Source organism: Arctopsyche grandis, chromosome 4, assembly GCF_051622035.1.
Source record: "Arctopsyche grandis isolate Sample6627 chromosome 4, ASM5162203v2, whole genome shotgun sequence".
Taxonomy (NCBI): domain Eukaryota; kingdom Metazoa; phylum Arthropoda; class Insecta; order Trichoptera; family Hydropsychidae; genus Arctopsyche; species Arctopsyche grandis.
Genome location: NC_135358.1, coordinates 31,920,360 through 31,940,489, shown reverse-complemented (window position 1 = coordinate 31,940,489; position 20,130 = coordinate 31,920,360). Strand labels below are relative to the sequence as shown.

At 36.1% G+C, this 20,130-nt stretch overlaps 2 protein-coding genes across 2 annotated transcripts in view; both read right to left on the bottom strand.

Moving 5' to 3' along the window:
• Nucleotides 1-20,130, bottom strand: part of LOC143910569 (caspase-3-like) — a 427,954-nt gene that overhangs the window by 63,839 nt on the left and 343,985 nt on the right. The gene's annotated exons all lie outside the window — the stretch shown is intronic.
• Nucleotides 486-11,312, bottom strand: Lk6 (MAPK interacting serine/threonine Lk6 kinase). Its single transcript, XM_077429093.1, has 6 exons — nt 10,918-11,312; nt 5,789-6,252; nt 5,434-5,703; nt 5,132-5,358; nt 4,859-5,053; nt 486-4,206 (listed from the first exon to the last, which is right to left on the bottom strand). Exons 1-6 carry the CDS (start codon nt 10,952-10,954, stop codon nt 3,477-3,479), a joined length of 1,923 nt encoding a protein of 640 aa, XP_077285219.1. The 5' UTR covers nt 10,955-11,312; the 3' UTR covers nt 486-3,476.

Here is a 20,130-nt window from a genome sequence, read left to right as displayed (position 1 = left end):
GGTACAAAAAAAATTTTACATAATGGCACCGATGTACAATCTCACTCAGATAAAAATTTAAACTTTTGAAACATGACAAATTAATAAAGTGTAGACACTTCTCTTTGCTATTGTGCACTGCAATACAATAATGCATTCTATGCCTCAAAATAACTTTTGAGATAAATACTTTTCATCGCCTTCTCTACATGATGACTAAAAACAACATTCGAGCTTAAGTTTGAAATAATTCTTTAAATTTCATATAAAAGTTTTTTCTTCATTTTTAAAAATATCTTTGTACACTTTTATTCTTAAAACTACGGCTTTTAACAGATTTTTTGTTTTATTTGGAAAACACATTCAATTCATTTCTCACAAACATGCAAACGTTTGGTTTGTTTCAAAAAGAAGAGGGGGGGGGGGTGCGGGAGGGGTTTGTTTATATAATGTTAAAGAAACTCGTCAAAAACAAAAAAGTTCTATAGATCGAAACGAACCATCACTTTAAAATTCATCGAAATTTATAAGACTCAATATAATATTTTCACAATTAATGATTCCATTAAAGTACTAAATAACACAAGCATTCTGATCAACTTCTCGGGGGCAGGTACACGCTCAGTTACCCAAGACTCAATATATAGTAATCGATAAGGTACGTAATTCAATCATTTGAAGATCCATCATGATCCTTTAGTTTTATATCTCTAGGGAAATTTCTGCAATAAACTATTTTACATTATTTAACCAACATATTAGAAAGTGAACAAAACCAACATTTAAATTCAAAATTGTGAAAACGTAATAAATGTTTATTATATTTTTATATATATGTATATGTATATACAAGCATTCATTTTGAAACTGATCAAGAGTCCAATCATCATTTACCGATTATCCAAATTGAATTAAAATAATTGAAAATGGACAATGTTCGTGTTCAAAATAAATATATAGATATACGTATATATAATTCATAAATAAATACATTTTATTGTTAGCTGAATCGATCAGTAGTGAAATTACTATGAACTTTCAAATGTCAGTAACAAAACCCAAATTTCAAAAATACAATATTTTCACTCAAAGTTTATTAACATTTTGAACCCAGGCGGTCGAGGATTAAAAATAAATACTATGGATTTCATCCCACGACTTAAAAGCCATTTCATAAAAAAATACCAATCATTGAAAATATTTTTTCTGTATAGAGTAAGATGATAGAGATAACAAAATTTATGAGTTACTTTACAAAAAAAAAAAAAAAAATCTAAATCTATGGCATTGTGAGAAAGTAGTATAAAGGATTGTTTAAATCTAAAAATGCTATACAATACTATACTGATAGAGAAAGCAATTGATCATTCCTTAAATAGAATTTTTCAATCGGATTTTTTTCCTCATTTATTGCTTATACTTATATCACAAAACTAGACAGATGGTGATTGTAATATGACGATTACAAATGTTACAACTAAAAAATAATAATTACAAGATGGAATATACCATTTTCGAGGCGTATCCAAAAAACAAAGATGATCACATTATAACAAATCACTTGGTGAGAGCAAACAATCTAGGGGTATGAAATATATGATGAAGTGTGACAATTAAAAGAAATAAAAATATACAACAAAAAAATATATGACAAATGTATTTTTGCTCCATTAGTAATAAATGCAACAACGATGCTATATAATTTTAAAAATATTTTTTTTCCAACCTGGAAAGTGCAATCTTTTTTTATACATTATGTATTGTAAAAAGGCAAAAATTATACATCACAATTTGACCAAATAAGATCATCATGAAGAAAAAAAAAACACTATTCAAAAAGTTAACGTTACATTAGGCCTTCATCAGCAAGTTAAGTAGTTATTAATTTTAAACTTTCACAGCACCGAACATACTATAATATATTGTTGCTTTTTAACCATAAAAATTAAACAAAAAAAAAAGAGAATACAATGATTATTCACAAACGATAATGATTCAAAATGCGATTCTAATAAATAATATAAGCGAATTTATATAGATATACAAGTAGAGATGGGTTTCGATAACTATACACATATATAAATTAATAATATCTTGTGATTTGTAATGAAAAATTAAATAATCATTTAATGATACAATGAAAAATTAAATAATCTGACCAATTAACGCTTAGAATTAAACAAATCAATTTTTACAAAATACTGCCAAATTACCCTTTTACAATATATAGAAATATATATATATGGATTGCGTCAAATTTTTTATTATTTCTTACAAAATCTGTTACTGTACGACGACGTCGATTCACAAAATACGCTTCAAAAGAAACGCGAAAGCCACGACGAGACCATATCAACAAAAAAAGAGACTACTATTGTAAATCCGGTCAACTTAAACAGTAATAAATGCCATCCGGTCCTTCAAATCTCTAGAGCCAATAAATTTCCCATTCGTCGAAAAAACACCATAATGATCACAAGTGCGCTTTTATCATTTTGCACATCAGCAACACTACAGTATAAGCCCACGGGTGTGTGGACATCGTACCCCTAATGTTTTTTTTATCACAATTTTTTTTTAAATCATCGAATTATTCGTACGACGCTTACCCTGTAAGCGATCATACAATAAACTGATTTGAATACAAAAATTAAATCATGTGCATATCACGCACATGCATGCATCATACAATACACATTGCTGTTATATCTTGAAAAAATGGATCAGTTGAAACATCGAATCGGCGAGAAATAAAAAGGAGAACCTCCAATTTTTGGATAAACAGCAAGCGATGGAAGTGCATTTTTGTGTTATATGTTTGTGTATGTGTATATGTGTATATGTGTGTGTGTGTGTGTGTGTGTGTGTGTGTGTGTGTGTGTGTGTGTGTGTGTGTGTGTGTGTGTGTGTATTTTGAGAATGTATTTTAACACATTTAAATGTGTTGTGTTTGCCGCACGAACAACTTATACGCATCGGAGTAAATCCACAGCATAATAATGGCCCCTAAGCGTAGCCTGATTTTTTAAAGAAGTAACTTGCTCGACAGCAAACACCGACAAAATGTATAAGTAGTAATTATAAAAAAATTATAAAAATCTAGAATTAATTGGTGGCTTGAATAGGCTTCTTTTACATATTAAAAAAATTAAATAATTCAATATGATAGATGAATCATAAAAAAATTAAACCATTTATACATATAAATTTACGATCATTGAAATTGCAAACAAGTTAAATTAGAACAGAGTATCGAAACAATGGAAGGAATAAAAACAATGTTGTAAAAATTACGTAAGCGTTTTTCGTCCATTTGTCTTGCGATTGTAAGTTGAATTGAATAAAAAGAAAAACACTGCTTGACGATTTGAAACGAACGGGTGTTGATTTTGATATACAAAAGAGGCAATACTTTTACAGTTGGAACTTTGGTCGTATAAAATCAGTTGGGGAGATGAGATTACATTCCGTCGAGACAAATGGCAAAGCACACGTGTTCATGTGCTGTAAACGCCTACGATAATTTTATCAACAGAGCCGAGAGGTTTGAGACGCCGCTGCATCAGCAGCGATTCGTTCGGAGGAGACAGCCCGATGGGCATGAACTCCTCGACGTACTCTCGCTTGCCCGCCCGCCAGTTAGAATACTCCTCTTTCGTTTGGTTGGGAGGTCTCTCGCGCCAATTTTCATAGTTCGCCTTCCTGCAACCGGACAACTCCAAACCGTCCAATTTATCGTTAACCCTATCCACAATCTTAACGTGATCGTTGCAAGTGTCCTGGTTTAAAGACTTCCTCCAACTCTCCATTTCGCTTTTGGCACTTGAAAACTTTTTATCATCGTTCTCGATGACGACTTCATCGCTCTCGATGACGACTTCGTCGTCCTTCCTACTGTTCTTTATTTTGCACTGGTCTTTGTTCATAGCGGCGTTCGCCTTGATCCTGTCCTCCAAATCCTGGGTGTTTATGTTCTCACTGTGCAGTTCGACGTGATATATACTGTCGGCATCATTGGGCATGTTTTTGCCGCTCTTGATGAACATTCCGATAGACCGCTTCTTAGTCGGACAGTACGATTGGGTAGCGCGCACAGTATCACATCTAGGCTGATAAATATTCGGACGTTCCATGTAGGAATAATTCATAGAAAAGTGTTGCATGATAACCCTGTTCACTTCCATAGCGGATTCCGCAAACCTTGACAAATCGTGGGCCGACTGATTCCTACAGAAAAACAACATATATTTGACATTATTTATTTGATTGTTAAATAAAAATAAAACAAATTCCCTTTGAGTGCTGACGTCTTTTCTGTTGAAAGCCCGGCATGCTGAAAATTTCGCCAACATTTCCAACCAGAATTATTTAGAAATCCAATAGAAAGCAGGTAAAAAATTGTAGCTAATTCAAACAAACCCCTAGATAACTAATGCCGAGGATTTCGAGTTTTTTAAAGGTGGATTTAGACTCTAATATATCTTGCAACAATATAAAATAAACAAAAGAAGTATAATAATTAATGTATTCTTCCAAAACTAGTTCCATCTTCTTCATTGTTTTTAAAATGCTCACAATCTAAAATACTCAGCAGTTAGGGATTTCCATCGAGAAAATCTGCTATGGTTATAAATTCAGAAATTCCGGTGTAAACCAGTCTTTATAAACATTGACACGGATAACACGATCCATGTTCAATGCATTTTTTTTTCAATGCTACCTGGAAGGAAAGGCTTAACGGGTAGTATTCTTGTATATTTTTTACGCACTCAAAATACAACAACGCCTATCAGCGTATTTCAGGCTCAAGGATTTGTTGGCGAAATGTCGATCGGCGTTGGTCAGCATTCAAAGGGTTAAAACAAAAACTAATTCATACTTTCTAATGTTGCCCGGAGTGCTCAAAATAGCTGCTTTGGTATCCTGATCATCTATTTTCATAATTTTAAGCCACGGATGCTCGAGGATCTTAGCAGCACTTAATCGACAAGAGGCATCCCTCACAAGAAGATTATCGATGAGATCCTTCGCTTCTTCGGATATATTGAGCCATTCTTCCACCGGAAAATTGTACCTTTAAATATTAAGTTCAGCATTATAAAAACCATCACGTTGATTACATACATTTATGTATATATGAGACAAAACAAACCTTCCATCCTGGATCGAATCGAAAAGCAATTGCTGACACTCCTGACAATTCTCCCCGCGTTCCCAGCCACAATCGGTTCGACAGTTGCCATAGAACGGCGGATAACCGCACAGAAGAATGTATGTGATCACACCTAAGGACCACAGATCGCAACGCTTGTCGTAACATGCTGAAGACCCCTCAAACAACGACACAACTTCAGGAGCCATAAATTCAGCACTTCCGACCTATTCACAAAATAAAAACAATAAGCATTTTGTGACGATATATGAATGCAATCAAATTATGTCAACGAAATTTACCGGAGTTCTAAGTTGAGGCGTTGCTAAAGGACTAGTCAAGCAATTGCTGAAATTGATCCCGGAACCGAGATCAAAATCGCATATCTTAATAGGACATAAACGATCAGGATAGACACATAAAATATTCTCAGGCTTTAAATCACGATGAGCGATGCCTTTGCCGTGTAGAAAACGAAGAGACACAGCAATTTCTCGAACAATTTCCGCAGCTTGTTGTTCGGAGAAATGACTATACTCTTGAATCCTCGTCAGTAGTTGACCACCAATAATCTGTAAAGCACAATTTAGATATCAGTATACATATGTATATAAAATCACACACAACTCGATGCATCGTAGAGAGATTTTTATGTACCTTTTCAAATACTAGATAGAATTTGTCGTCGTCTTCGAAAAATTCTATCAGCTGAATGATGCCGGGATGGCCGTGGCAGTGATGGAATGTTTCTACCTCTCGGAATACTCGGGCGCGCGCGTGTCCCGGCACCTTGTCAATTATCTTTACGGCGAACTCCATCTCGGTGTATATATTGATGCACGTCTGCACCGACGCGTACGCTCCTTCTCCCAACACTTCACCGGTGAGTTTGTACAGTTCTTGGAAGCACGACGACACAACTGAGCTGGCGGCACGCTTCTTCTTCTTGCGTCGCTTGCGGGCCTCTTCCTTTCGACGTTGCAAATCTTCGGCAGTCTCCTGGGCGGCGGGCATAGCGGCCGTTGCCACCTCCGTGCCTCCGCTGCTGTTTCCACCGCCTCCGTGCATCCCGTCACCCTCCCGTTCGCTACCGGAATTGCTGTTGAAACTGCCCTCATATCCTGAAACATTCAAAGTACACCATTAATACAAAATAAAAGACCACGCACAGAACGTCTACATCTACAGAATAAAGTTGAGGAAAGATATCACCACGTCTGAATTCATCTCTTCAAAGTGCAGAGGATTTAAGAAGCCAGTGAGAGAGCACTATGTGTTATTATATTAACAGTAAAAACAATCACATAAAAGATAAGGTCAAAGCCTAGCAATCAATTTAAAGACTAGAGGATTAAAGAGCTGGCTCAGTTTTGAACATTTGATAACAATTCCAAGTCACAAACAACCTAAAGAATCGTCAAATTATCAGAAAGCAGTGAAAACTTCAGTCCAATGAAATTGGATTAGATTAGAAAATGGTTAAAGCTACATATAATATAACGTAGATTTTAATCAGCAAAACAGACTAAAGAAGAATAAAACTGTGTGTGGAAGGACAAGCATGATAGAAGTGTTAACTTTTGAGTCATAAACGTGTAAGCCAGCAGTATGGCTCGATTATTGCGTTTATGTTTAGCACTGATAGGTTACCGGGTTCGATCCCGTGCTAATCTTTAAAGCTGCTGGTCAGACTTGGTTATTTTTGACTCCAAGTCGACCGTTTCCTATCAGAGTTTGCCAATTTATCTGATTTCATTGTTGAAACGGTTCCTCCATCAAATTGGCAAAAACTATCCTACTTAGCCAGTGTCACGATAACTGGCTCACGAACATTTCACTCAAAGGCGTCACGCGCACGAAATTTCACTCACGCGACAACTGGCTCACGGGCATTACCGAAAGTACCGATACTGGTGGTATCAGTATTTGACCGAAAACAAACCTTTGGAACTACCGGTACTAAAAACTAAATAAATGCTTTTGAAAATCCGCAGACTGTTGTGAGCCAGTTGTCGCGTGAGTGAAATTTTGTGCGCGTAACGCCGTTGAGTGAAAGGTTCGTTAGCCAGTTGTCGCGGAACCGTCATAAATATCTGAATTTGATTTATGTATAATATGTAAAAATCTATGTACAAGTCTCAATCCATAGATGTCTCTATGGATTAATTAATTGTTGATTTCATGTTCTTCAGCCTCTCGAAACACAGCGATTTATGTAATAAAAAATGCTGCAATGTTTATAATTAATTGTCTAGGAAGGCGCATTGGGGCGGAGAGATGTAATAAGAATAGAGGGGCCCTTACGAATAAATAATTGTTGTCAATTTTACGCGGTACGTCTCTATAAATACGCTACATCGCACGGAATACAATCAGATCAATTTACTTATAAAAATGTATCCCATGTTGTTTATTGTGTGTTTTTTAATGTATTGTGCAATTTTTACCGATGCTTGCCCATTTTGCGAGTAATATAAACAAACAGAGAATTTTTTATTAGACATACGTCGAGCACCAAGCGTCAAATACGACTGATGCTAAAATTATTTAGATCTGTCCGTGGACAGAATGTCACTTGACAACAAAAGAACACCTAAAGCCACTTCTATTAATATTACATTTCTCTGCATTGGGGTCTACCTGTCAGGCTTCCTGGTATATATATACGTAAAAATAAAATAAGGATAGAGGTTGTATTCAATGTTTTTCTACCAAATTATTGTTTTGTCTGATGCTCAATGCGTTGTTTTCGTCTCAAGACATTCTGCAGACATATATATAATATAGAAAGACCACGTGGAACTCCCCTGCTAAAAAATACACTAATCCTATATCCAACCGGACAGAAAATTCGGTCTCCTAATAAACTCGATAATTAGTCGACCCTGAATAAACGCCAGACCTTCAATCATGAACTCATCGCTCCGAGCTATCATTACAATTAACGAAATTGGGAAAATGCGTTCGTTCATCAGATCAACGTACTTCGTAGACCTTCTCGAGGAAATTGTGCAAGCAAATTTTAGATTGACCAATCGAGATATATGACCAAGAGTAAATTTTTCTTAAACGCCCAACTCCCCCTCATCCATTTAAACATTTGGCAATCATTGGTCACGCACACGCATTGCCAAGTCGACGCACCTCTTTCCCCCTCCCCTATGTTACGTAATGTAAGCCGGAAACCGTTTGTTTTGAGCCCCTCCTTCCCTCCCCCACCCATCCCCTAATTTCAAGGCTTCTCGCACCGTGACGTCATTCGGTTTGCCGGCGACGCAAAAACAAGAGAGTGCGTCTGGCGCGTGCGAAATTTGCGCAGACTGTAAACACTCGATTGTTTATCTCCGATGTAAATAAATACACGCGTTTTGTATTTATTTACACCCCGGTACGTTGGCAGCGCCGATTTTGGTTTTTGAACGGTCGTATTGGTACGATTTGTGCAAATCAGAATCGGATGAAATCGTACCGCACACATTAGCATGAAGCTGCACACTTTTGATATTTTCAGACGTTTAGGCGTTGTGTAAAATTTTCAATTTTGAAAGATTGGATTGAAATCGTATCGCATGCACGATAAACAGTAGTTTTATGATTTCATATCACCGACGATTATTTATTATGCAAAATTTGCAATGTTTTATTAAGAGATTGGGTCAAATTGTACCGCACGTATGATAAACAGTAGTTGTATATTTTAGATGATTTTTTCATACTACCGACGATTATTTCTCAAGCAAAAGTTGCAATGTTTTATTAAGAGATTGGGTCAAATTGTACCGCACGCACGATAAACGGTAGTTTGAAGTTGTAATATTTTTATTGATTTTTTAGATGATTTCATATTACCGACGATCATTTCTCATGCAAAATGTGCAATGTTTTATTAGATCGGATAAAATCGTACCGCATGCACGATAAACAGTAGTTTTAACTTGTATATTTTTGATTTTTCAGATGATTTCATATCACCGGAGATTATTTGTCGACGCGCGTTTACGTATTGTGTAAAGTTTGTAATATTTTGTAGTGAAATCTGATGAAATCGTAAAAATTTCATACAAAAAACGTTCATGCGTAGTGCAAAGTTTTCAGTTTTACGGGAGACGCATGACAAACGTTAATATGAAGTTGAATACTTTTGATTGTTCAGATGATTTCATACAAAAAACGTTCATGTGTTGTGCAAAATTGCAGTTTTGTGAGAGACCGCATCAAATCATTCCGCACGCATGATAAATGCTAGCATGAAGCTGCATATTTTTGATTTTTCAGATGATGTCATACAACAAACATTCATGCGTTGCGCAAAATTTGCAGTTTTGTGAGAGATCGCATCAAATAATACCGCACGCATGACAAACAATAGTATGAAGTTGAATATTTTTGATTATTAGTCGATTTCATACAACAAACGTTCATGCGTTGTTCAAAATTTTCAATTTTGTAGGAGATCGTATCAAATCATACCGCACGCATGATAAACAATAGTATGAAGTTGAATACTTTTAGTTCTTCTTAGCTGATTTCCGTTTATATACATATATATAGTTAACATTATCAGACTAACACAGCTGGACAGGGAAAGTAGAAAAGTAGGATTAAAAATTAACGTAGATAAGACTAAACTAATGTTCAATAGTTATTGCATGCCTGATAGCATCCCCTTAGATGATAAACCAGTAGAAGTAGTAAATAATTATTTATATTTAGGTCAAATAATTGACATGTCTGGTAGTAAAGATGAAGAGATAAAGAGACGTATGAAATTAGGATGGAGTGCATTTGGACGCATGAATGCTGTTTTTAAATCAAAAATGCCACTCTGTCCGAAGAAAAGGATCTTTGATCAATGCGTTTTTCCAGTGATGACGTATGGATGTGAAACTTGGACACTGAACGCCAAGATGCTAAATAAAATCCAATGCACTCAAAGAAGTATGGAACGCTGTATGCTTGGCATAACGAGGAAAGACAGAAAGCGGAACACGCGGGTGAGAAGTATGACAAGGGTAGTGGACATAGTGAATGGGCGGGTCACGTAGCTAGGAGGATGGACGAAAGGTGGACAAAAGAAGTGCTTGAATGGTACCCGAGAGAAGGCAAAAGAGTAAGAGGAAGATGGGTGAACGAAATTAGGAAAATGTGCGGAATGAGATGGATGAGTGTTGCGCAAAATAGAGAGTTGGAGAGGCCTTCATCCAGCAGTGGATGGCCAATGGCTGTAAATGATGATGATGATATAGTTAACAAAAAATATAGCGGACTGCACTACCGGGAAGCCGGAAAGTATATTAAAAAAAAAAGATTTGCACAATTATTCATAAAAGATCCAAACATCATTAAATCATTAAACATCAGTCCCGATCTAAACATGACAATTCGGTGCGTCGCAGAGCGCACGCCATAACAACCCGGCGTCGCCCGAGTCGAAACAGTCATAAGCATAACAAAGTCGCACATCGGACACACCGGCACACGCTACAGTAGCCGACCGATCGTCCGTGCACGGAGGAGCGAGAGAGCCGGTCAAAGGTTGGCAACGTCAGCGGGCGGCAGGTGGGGAGGGGCGGGTTGTAGAATCGGATCGTAGCGGAAACGTCAAACGGCCGAGGTAGCTGTGGAGATGCGGAGATGCGACAATTGCGCATTTGGGCAGTCGGGATGTAGTGCGGCGGTTACACAACGCGGCGTGCGAGGAGTCGCCATGTTGGTACAGGCGAAGTGAGGCGAGGTGAGGTGTGGGGTGGGGTGGGGTGGGGTGAGGTGTGGTGGAATAGGCTCACCTTCGCAGTGCGCCTCCTCTTGGATCTTCTCGACCATGTCGGCGGCGGGTTGGTCGAATGTCGGTGTGGTGTATGGGGTGTGGGGTGTGGGGTGTGTGGGCGAGGGGTACTGGTGATGTTGGTGATGTTGGTGGCGGTGGTGGTGTGGTGGTGGTGTTGGTGAGTGGTGGTCGGCGGCGCTAGAGGCCCATCTCGCGCCCGGCTGTTGCAGTCCGACTGCCGGCCGACACGTCCGCAGCGCCCACCCTCCCTTCTCCGCCCCCCCACCACTCCACGCGCATGCGCCGCTCGTGTCTCGTCAACCTTTTCTTGCTTCGATCTTTCGACGCGACGCTTCGCCAAATTGTGACCACAACCAGAGGGTAAAAGTCGGAATTCTCGACAGGGCGAACCCTCTAGGCTCGAAAGCGAGGCTCAGTCGAGCCGGTACAAAATATCGAAATTAAATTAAATTTAAAAATTGAAATTAAATATCAAAATTAAAACTATTATTATTATATTAAAATTAAATTCAAGTATCAAAATAAAATTATAATCATTATATTAAAATTAAAATAAAATATTGAAAGTTAAAACAGAACATGCACAATTTAAATAAATTTTCGAGATCCTCGACTTTTGTTTGTCGAAGATGTTTTGACTTACGAAGATACGCACTAAGATCGAAAAAAAATCAAAGAATTATTATTTTTACTTCCCCGTAATGCGCAGTTACTGAGAATATATCATGTATTAGTATGGGTGATCCAACGATTTTTGTTAACCCGGGGTGTTGTCGGTCACATCAAACGGATTTTTTTATTCTTCAATTGTTTCTCTCGTCGAAATAAATCAAGTAATTAAATCATTTCAGAGGTAAAATTTATCGGATAATGTGTGATTATTAATTTTATTTCAACGAAAGAAAAAAACCCTTTGACAAATCATCGACATCCGACACCGCGTTTTTTTATGAATTGTTTTTTTTTATCGATCATCCAAGTGGAAATACAGTTACATCTCGTGACGACTTTAACAATATTTTTTTTCGCTCGTAAGCAGAGAAATTATATGATTACGAGCGAAAAAAACCTTGTTGTTATTTCTTATTAAAAGTCGTCACGATATACTACTGTGTTTCCGCCGCCGATGAGACATTAAACAAAAAAACTGTCGGTGATTTGTCAAAGGGTTTTTTTTTCTTTCGTCGAAATAAAATTAATAATCACACATTATCCGATAAATTTTACCTCTGAGATGGATTTAATTATTTGATTTATTTCGATGAGAGAAACAATTGAAGACATTATCCGATAAAATTTACCTCTGAAATGATTTAATTAATTGATTTATTTCGACGAGAGAAACAATTGAAGACTAAAAAAATTTCGTTTGATAAACCGACAACGTACCGGATTGGGACCATCGCTCTGTCACCCATACTTATACATGATATATTCTCAGTAACTGCGCATTACGGGGAAGTAAAAATAATAATTCTTTGATTTTTTTTTTGATCTTAGTGCGTATCTTCGTAAGTCAAAACATCTTCGACAAACAAAAGTCGAAGATTACCTGTATGTGATTGTTGATGATCTAATTTTAGGTCAATCTCGAAAATTTATTTAAATTGGGCATGTTCTGTTTTAATTTTCAATATTTTATTTTAATTTTAATATATCGATTTTAATTTTATTTTGATATTTGAATTTAATTTTAATATAATTATAATAGTTTTTATTTTTAAATTTAATTTTTATTTCGATATTTTGTACGCTACTGGTTTTATCCTGCTGGTTAAAACGTTGGACCAAAATCGTCATTGGTTTGGTCCGTACGCAGCATCATTGGTTGCTCTTTGCGAGTACTCTAAGTATTGCCGTGCCCTGAATTAACTCGACTTTTACCTGATGAAATACTCCGACATATAGGGCCTCAGCTAGGGTTGCCAGATGGTATCCAAAAGGAGGACATGTCCTCCTTTTCCATGATTTGTCCTCCCTTACCTACTGTAAGTCCTCCTTTTTGCTAAACATCGAGCGGGACTGGTGGGAGGCGAAAAAGGGTGTAGAGATTGACGATGTTAAGCTACACGATCAATTTTGTAACTTGATTTAATTTCTTAAATCAAAATCAGATGAAGATGAAGCATATTATGATTTGAAGTTGCACGAGCAGTGGACAATCTACTTCAAAAGTGTTAAAAACATTGAATGTTTCTCAGATCTGCGAGTTTTATTTTTGTATAAGCGCACATAACGCAAATGTGGATAGAGTTTTTTCACTGATTAATACTCAGTGGAGCAAAGAGAGGAATAGACGAAGTGTGCAGTCAGTTAAATCTTTAATTCTTTCTCAATACAACTTCAAAAACATGACGTGTGATGATTTTTATAATCATTTGTTAAAAAAACAAGAACTTCTTTCCAAAATTGACAGCTCAACTAAATATGATTAAAATAAAGTAAATTAATATAAAAAATTCGTTTAATTTCTGAATGTCCTCCTTTTTAGACCCATCTGCCCTCCTTTATCAAATTATCATCTGGCAACCCTAGCCTCAGTCAGAGAAATGTAATATTAATAGAAGTGGCTTTAGGTGTTCTTTTGTTGTCAAGTGACATTCTGTCCACGGACAGATCTAAATAATTTTAGCATCAGTCGTATTTGACGCTTGGTGCTCGACGTATGTCCCATAAAAACTTCTCTATTTGTTTATATTACTCGCAAGATGGGCAAGCATCGGTAATAATTGCACAATGCATTCAAAAACATACAATAAACAACATGGGATACATTTTTATGTTTATCGCCATGTTTACGCTGTTTATATTACAAATACTGAGCGAAGCCGGGTAAAACAACTAGTAGATAATACGGTAAAAGTCTGAATTCTCGACTGGGCGGACCCTCTAGGCTCGAAAGCGAGGCTCGGTCGCCCGCTCCTTCCTGTCATTGGTTGCTCTTTGCGAGTACTCTAAGTATTGCCATACCCTGAATTATCTCGACTTTTACCTGATAAAATACTCCGACATATAGGGCATCAGCCAGAGAAATGTAATATTAATAGAAGTGGCTCTAGGTGTTTTTTTGTTGTCAAGTGACATTCTGTCCACGGACAGATCTAAATAATCTTAGTATCAGTCGTATTTGACGCTTGGTGCTCGACGTATTTATTTATTTATTTATATAGCAAACTGCTAATACATATAACACAAAATAACAACAAAACATTATAAATCATCTTCCACAAAGGTATCCATTAACACCCTTCATGAAAGCAAAAAAGCAAAAAAAAAAGCTTCTAATGCCTTCAGGAAGGGCATTATACATTTGAACACCTCTGTGAAAAACACATCCTACAGTTTTAGCTTTCTTAACTCTACCTATAATTAATTTATTCCTATTTCTCGTTTTATAATTATGTATATCTCTATTCCTAACTATATGATTATAAAAATGTATCCCATGTTGTTTATTGTATGTTTTTGAATGCATTGTACAATTTTTACCGATGCTTGCCCATCTTGCGAGTAATATAAACAAATAGAGAAGTTTTTATCGGACATACGTCGAGCAACAAGCGTCAAATACGACTGATGCAAAAATTATTTAGATATGTCCGTGGACAGAATGTTACTTGACAACAAAAGAACACCTAAAGCCACTTCTATTAATATTACATTTCTCTGCGATTTCGTTTCAAATACGACTGATGCTAAAATTATTTAGGATTGTCTGTGGACAATGGTCATTTGACAACGATATGCAACAACAAGCCTACAGCCATTTCCATTAATATAATAACATTTCTCTGGCTCGGGGTGATAACATAAATGGATTACAGATAGAACTACTCACTTCTACTCTGTGAATCCAATCTACTCAGCAAACACAACAAAAAATTTCAATACGATTCTCTCCGACTGTTAAATTTCTAACAGCACTTCCTGCATTAAGTGTTTCGCGTTCCGTCAGTTGACAGCACCTGGTCGCTCACTACACTCCCTTTCCTCTTCCCCCACCGTTTCGTTTTGCCGGCATAAACAACAACTCAAAACATTTGAGGAAACGGACAAAAAAACACATATAAATACGTACACATACATACTTATATACGTATGCATAAGTATATGGGCTGTTGATTTCTACCGGAACCCTTTTATAACGTCCTTGTTTACTATACGCATACGTATATATTTCTAATTTTCGTTGTGTTTATGATCCTGCATACTCACCTGTTTACAAATAAATAATGAAAAACACTTATCTGCATACTACGACTTATTTTAATTGTATTATATATTTTTGCATGCTTGTACAGCCGTGTCGATATTGCCTAAATTAACGCTAGCGTTGCGTCACCCGTGGATTTTGCTTACAATAGACAATAGTGAGTCACAATGGCCGTTTTTAATTGATACTGTATCAATTCGTGTCGAGAAATTTCAATTTAAACTTTCATCATTATTGTTTGAAAAGGCGATTCTCGCGTGGGTGTCAGTGACGTGTAGAAAATGCGTCATTGTAAATATTGTCGAATGTTGAGTTGAAATTATGGCCGGCGATGGTCGGAGTTGGGGCCAGCTGAAGCTGACACGCGGTCATATGTTTTGTGTTGTTGAATTGGATGTTGCGGAGAAAGGGTTTTGAGGTGTACGCGTTGCGAATGCGCGTGCGCACGTAAAACGCGTCAGCGGTACACAACCCACTCTCACCTTGTACAACTACTATTCTAGAATCATTTCTAGAACTCCGTCGAAATATCGGACTTTCACGTACACATACCGGCTTTTCGAGACTCTTCCATGATATTGATTGAGTGTTTTACAATGCAGTTTTAAACTTGTACAATTATTTACTAATTCAACTATCATCGTCACTATCGGCCTTTCACCGTCCACTGTTGGATGAAAACCTCTCATCCATTCATATCTAGTTTTTTTCATCACGAGGAACAATATACAATGCAAAATTAATGAACAAATTGAAATAAAACTGTATAAACAACGATCAAATCCATCAATTGAGGCCTATCACACTATCAATATTCACACGCGATCCGTATTGATATTGTAGCATGTGCTTAAATGAGCCGCCGTTATAATTGGTTTTCGAGGATTATTTCCAGGCTTAAGTGCTGTCGGCTAACAATGGAGACCCCCGAATGAACTTAGTAGTCCCGCTAGAGTTCTCAGAACTGACAACGCGAGACCGTGGGACTGCATAGCTGGTACGCGACTATAACAATAGGTAAACAAACGTGTCGAGGAAGATGCAGTGAGCGACCTGCCTTTTATAAACAGGTACTAAGGCCATATGAGGGCATTCTGGACGGAGCACTGGCAGTGCGTGGATCTCCTTAATCACCCAATAAATGCTGTGAAGCGACTTTTATTTGGATCCTCCATCCACCCCTACGTAACAAGATTGTAATAGGTTAGTATCGTGATAATTAGTAGTGAATCCAGGTTGTTTTGAAATCCGCGATACTAGAATGATAGCGTAATACCCTTCACTAAATGTTAAAAAAACAACAATTAAAATCTGACAAAACGAGTGGGTGGTGGAAAGTCAAACATATAAGGCTACTGGCCACTAAGCGTCAACGTCTCCAAAAAATTTGTATTCTTAGACGTGTTTATTACGATTATTTTTCACCATCGAACTATCCAAAGTGATTAAAATTTTTATCGGTGACCAAACCGCGCAAAATGGCAAAGTTTCAAACCAATCGGAAGAATGTAGGAATATCGCCTGAACCATTAACGATGAGAATATATAATATGTATTTTTTAGAAGCCTCTTCTATGTTTGCCTTCGCTCGTTCGTCTAACATTTGGATTTGATATCTTAAATTCTTTCAATCGTTTTGAAACTTTGCCATTTTGCACGGTTTGGTCAACAATATATATTCAAATCAAATCCGCCAGTACAATGGTGAAAAATAATAGTAATAGACAAGCTTTTTATTGTTTAGAAACTAAAACTATACTATTTATTGATAAAATAGTGGAGGGTAGAATACATAGTAATCTCAAGAATTATTTTAGATCCGTTATTCTGGGTTTAAATATTTTAAATGATATATCGATTTATTGTTAGATCTGAAAAGAGGTTCTATTTTTAATGTATGGTCGATGTATGAATAATATATCCTTTGCTTATTCATTTATGTGCATTCAAAATTAAACCATTACGGATAAAATGCATTGTTTGTTAAAAGTTTCATTTGAAAACCATTTTTATTCTTCGAAAAGCACTTAATTCCAATTGGAATCCAACTCGACGCTAGATTTTAATTAAAATTCATATTTTGCGAGATTTATTCTTTTCTTCAGACATGTCTGAAGAAAAATGTTACAACTCAGCATTAATTGGCCAACATTTTGCAAGCAACAGTTCAAAAACCAACGCTGAAAAGAAGCACTCTCATTTGTGCACTAGTTACATCAAAAATTGCATATCACCGATGCAATAGTGCAGCAAGAGCCGAGGCAAAACTCAGAAGGAAAAAAATAACATAAAATTACAGTGTAGGTTGACTTGAATCTAGACAGCCATATATGTAGATACGCATGTATGTGCTAATTTAATCAAATACATTAAATTCATTGGGCAAGTAAAAAAAAACAATAAGGTAAAAAGACGGCAAAAATAAATAAATACGGTAACAAAATACATACAATATGTATCAATAATTAGTTAAACTCCATTATAAATAAATTCATCGAATGAAAATCAATTTTCACAAGATTTCATTAGATTGTTATGTTTTGGAATCACACGTATAGTAATAAGATAATGATAATTATTCAAATCCAAAACCAGACATAATCTTACACTGAACCATATGGAATCAAAAAACATGCGATCGGCCATCAGTCGGTCTACATATAGTGCGACGCATACAATTTACAAAGTAAATAATATCATACACATTGATATCTATGTATGTATATCGATACGAATTTCAGTATCGTATACGTGTCTCTATCAGTATCGGCTATACCTTGAGTTTTTTTTTTTCATTTTTGTTCGTATATACGCATTTCTCATCGTAGAACGACGATACTGAAACAAAGATCAAACAGGTACGTGTGTATAAAATCTGTATATTGGTACTCTTGAAAGTTGAAATAAATCGTGAAATATTATGTTCGATGTTGAATTCAATCATGCGAGATACAAAATAAAAGAGTTCTCAATGACCGAAACTGTACAATAGACATGTGTATGTACTATGATTCCGAACGCCTCTTCCTATATATCGAAGTGTTTTGCTAGGCTTGCGTGTGCGTGCGCGTGTTTGTGCACGTATTTGTGTGTGTTTTCGGCAACGTTGCACTGAAGTCGATGTTTACGTCCACGTTCGGGTGAAATTGGCTGCCGGTTGCAGTCCGTACCACACGGATCGCACATATCTCGACTAGCGATACGAGTGATCACATTTAACGGCGGGAATTTTATTTCGAATCGATTCACTTGTTTTGCAATTCATAGCAATTGTTTTGTTTACCAAACGCAATATTAAAATTTAAATGCAGGGCTGTGGAGTCGTAAACAAAACACGACTTCGACTCCGACAATTCCTATAACCAGGGCCGACTCAAAGGGGTCTACCCCACGGGATCGAATGTGAAATGCATGAAAAACCAAATATCGGAAGGCAAAGATCTTAAGTCGAAAGATAAAAAAAAGGGTGCATGGTAAACGGTACATACTCACTTAATTCTGCGCGCGCACATTAATACGGAAGGACAAGCCTGTTCCTATTGTTCTTGTTGTATCCTGCTCGCGCAAATTAAGTATATACCGTTTACCATGCACTCTTTTTTATCTTTCGACTTAAGATCTTTCGATTTTCGATCTTTGCCTTCCGATATTTGGTTTTTCGTGCATTTCACATTTGATCCCGTGAGGTGCACCCGATTCAAAGGTGCAGCAGACTAGGAATGTGCCTAGGGCGCCATGGACAAAGGGCGCTGCGAGGCGCCCTTATTTCTCATGTTTACATACATACATACCTCTTCTTAGCTTGCAAACGATTTGGTCGTGAGACAAAGTTTGGGTTTTTATCCGATCGTTTTCAAACTTGCCATTTTTCTCGGTTTGGTCATCAATATATGTAAGTGAAAGTGTAATCCGCCATTATAATATAATAATAATCGTAATAGACACGTTTGAAAATACTGCATCGTATTACACGGTGACGTTTATCTGTCACATACATCATTCAAATCGGTAGTTTCATTACTTTTCGCCCTGCCATCTCGCTGTCAGATTTTAATCGTTTAAACGCCTATAATTTTTTCTTTTTTCACTCTATATTTTATTGATTATTAAATTGAAAAAATAATTTGGCTTTCTTTGAACTTATAAAACATTTTATATTCACCTTAATTTTCCTACTTGAAGTAACAATACTGATTGAAAAATATTATAATTTACGAGGAACGCAGGAAGTTGCCTGCGAAATATCAACGACTCACGGATAAAATTTGTAAACCAGCAAACTGTCGTCAGTATAAATGGTAATTTGGTATTGTATTTTATATAAAATATACCATTTGCTTCACGAAATTAAATATCTTAATCAATTATATTCGAAAGAAGAAATTTTAGTCTATAAAATTGTTCAATTCATTGTTGAATTTAAATTAATGTCTTCATTACCGAATTTATTCATAGTTATCCGTATTGTATTTTATTTTATTCGTTTGCATATATGTATGTATGTATAAAACGTGCCTATTTTGAATAAAAGTTTTAAATTTAATTTTTTGTTTTTGTCTTAATATGTATGTATATTTTTCTTTTAACATAAAATTTCAAGAACTTGCATGAAATTTATTTTTTTTAAATTTAAGGGGAGGGAGGGCGCAAAAACCAATCTGCCTAGGGGCACCATATACCCTCGGGCCGGCCTGCCTATAATCAGTCTATAATTTAAAAAAAATTAAAAAGCTTAAATTTATTAACAAGTAGTTATTTTTCCATTATTCCCATTGGGATGATTTAAAAATATATTTGCATACTTTGTGAGCTGGTTTTTGAAAATAAAAAAATAAAATATTATATATTATAAAGGGGTTTTTTTTTTAAATAAATTTATTATTTGTATAATGTAAGAAAAAAAGCCGCCACGGAAAAAAAACGACGGATCTTATCTAAAATATTTAACACGAAAATATTGTTATTGATTTATTTTATTTAAATAAAAGTTATAATACA

Coding starts and splice junctions, on each gene's coding strand:
- Lk6 (XM_077429093.1), bottom strand. CDS start 10,954: ATGGTCGAGAAGATCCAAGAGGAGGCGCACTGCGAAG. Junction 5,054..5,131: donor GATTCGATCCAGGATGGAAG/GTTTGTTTTGTC, acceptor TAATATTTAAAG/GTACAATTTTCCGGTGGAAG. Junction 4,207..4,858: donor ACTCCGGGCAACATTAGAAA/GTATGAATTAGT, acceptor GTTTTTCTGTAG/GAATCAGTCGGCCCACGATT.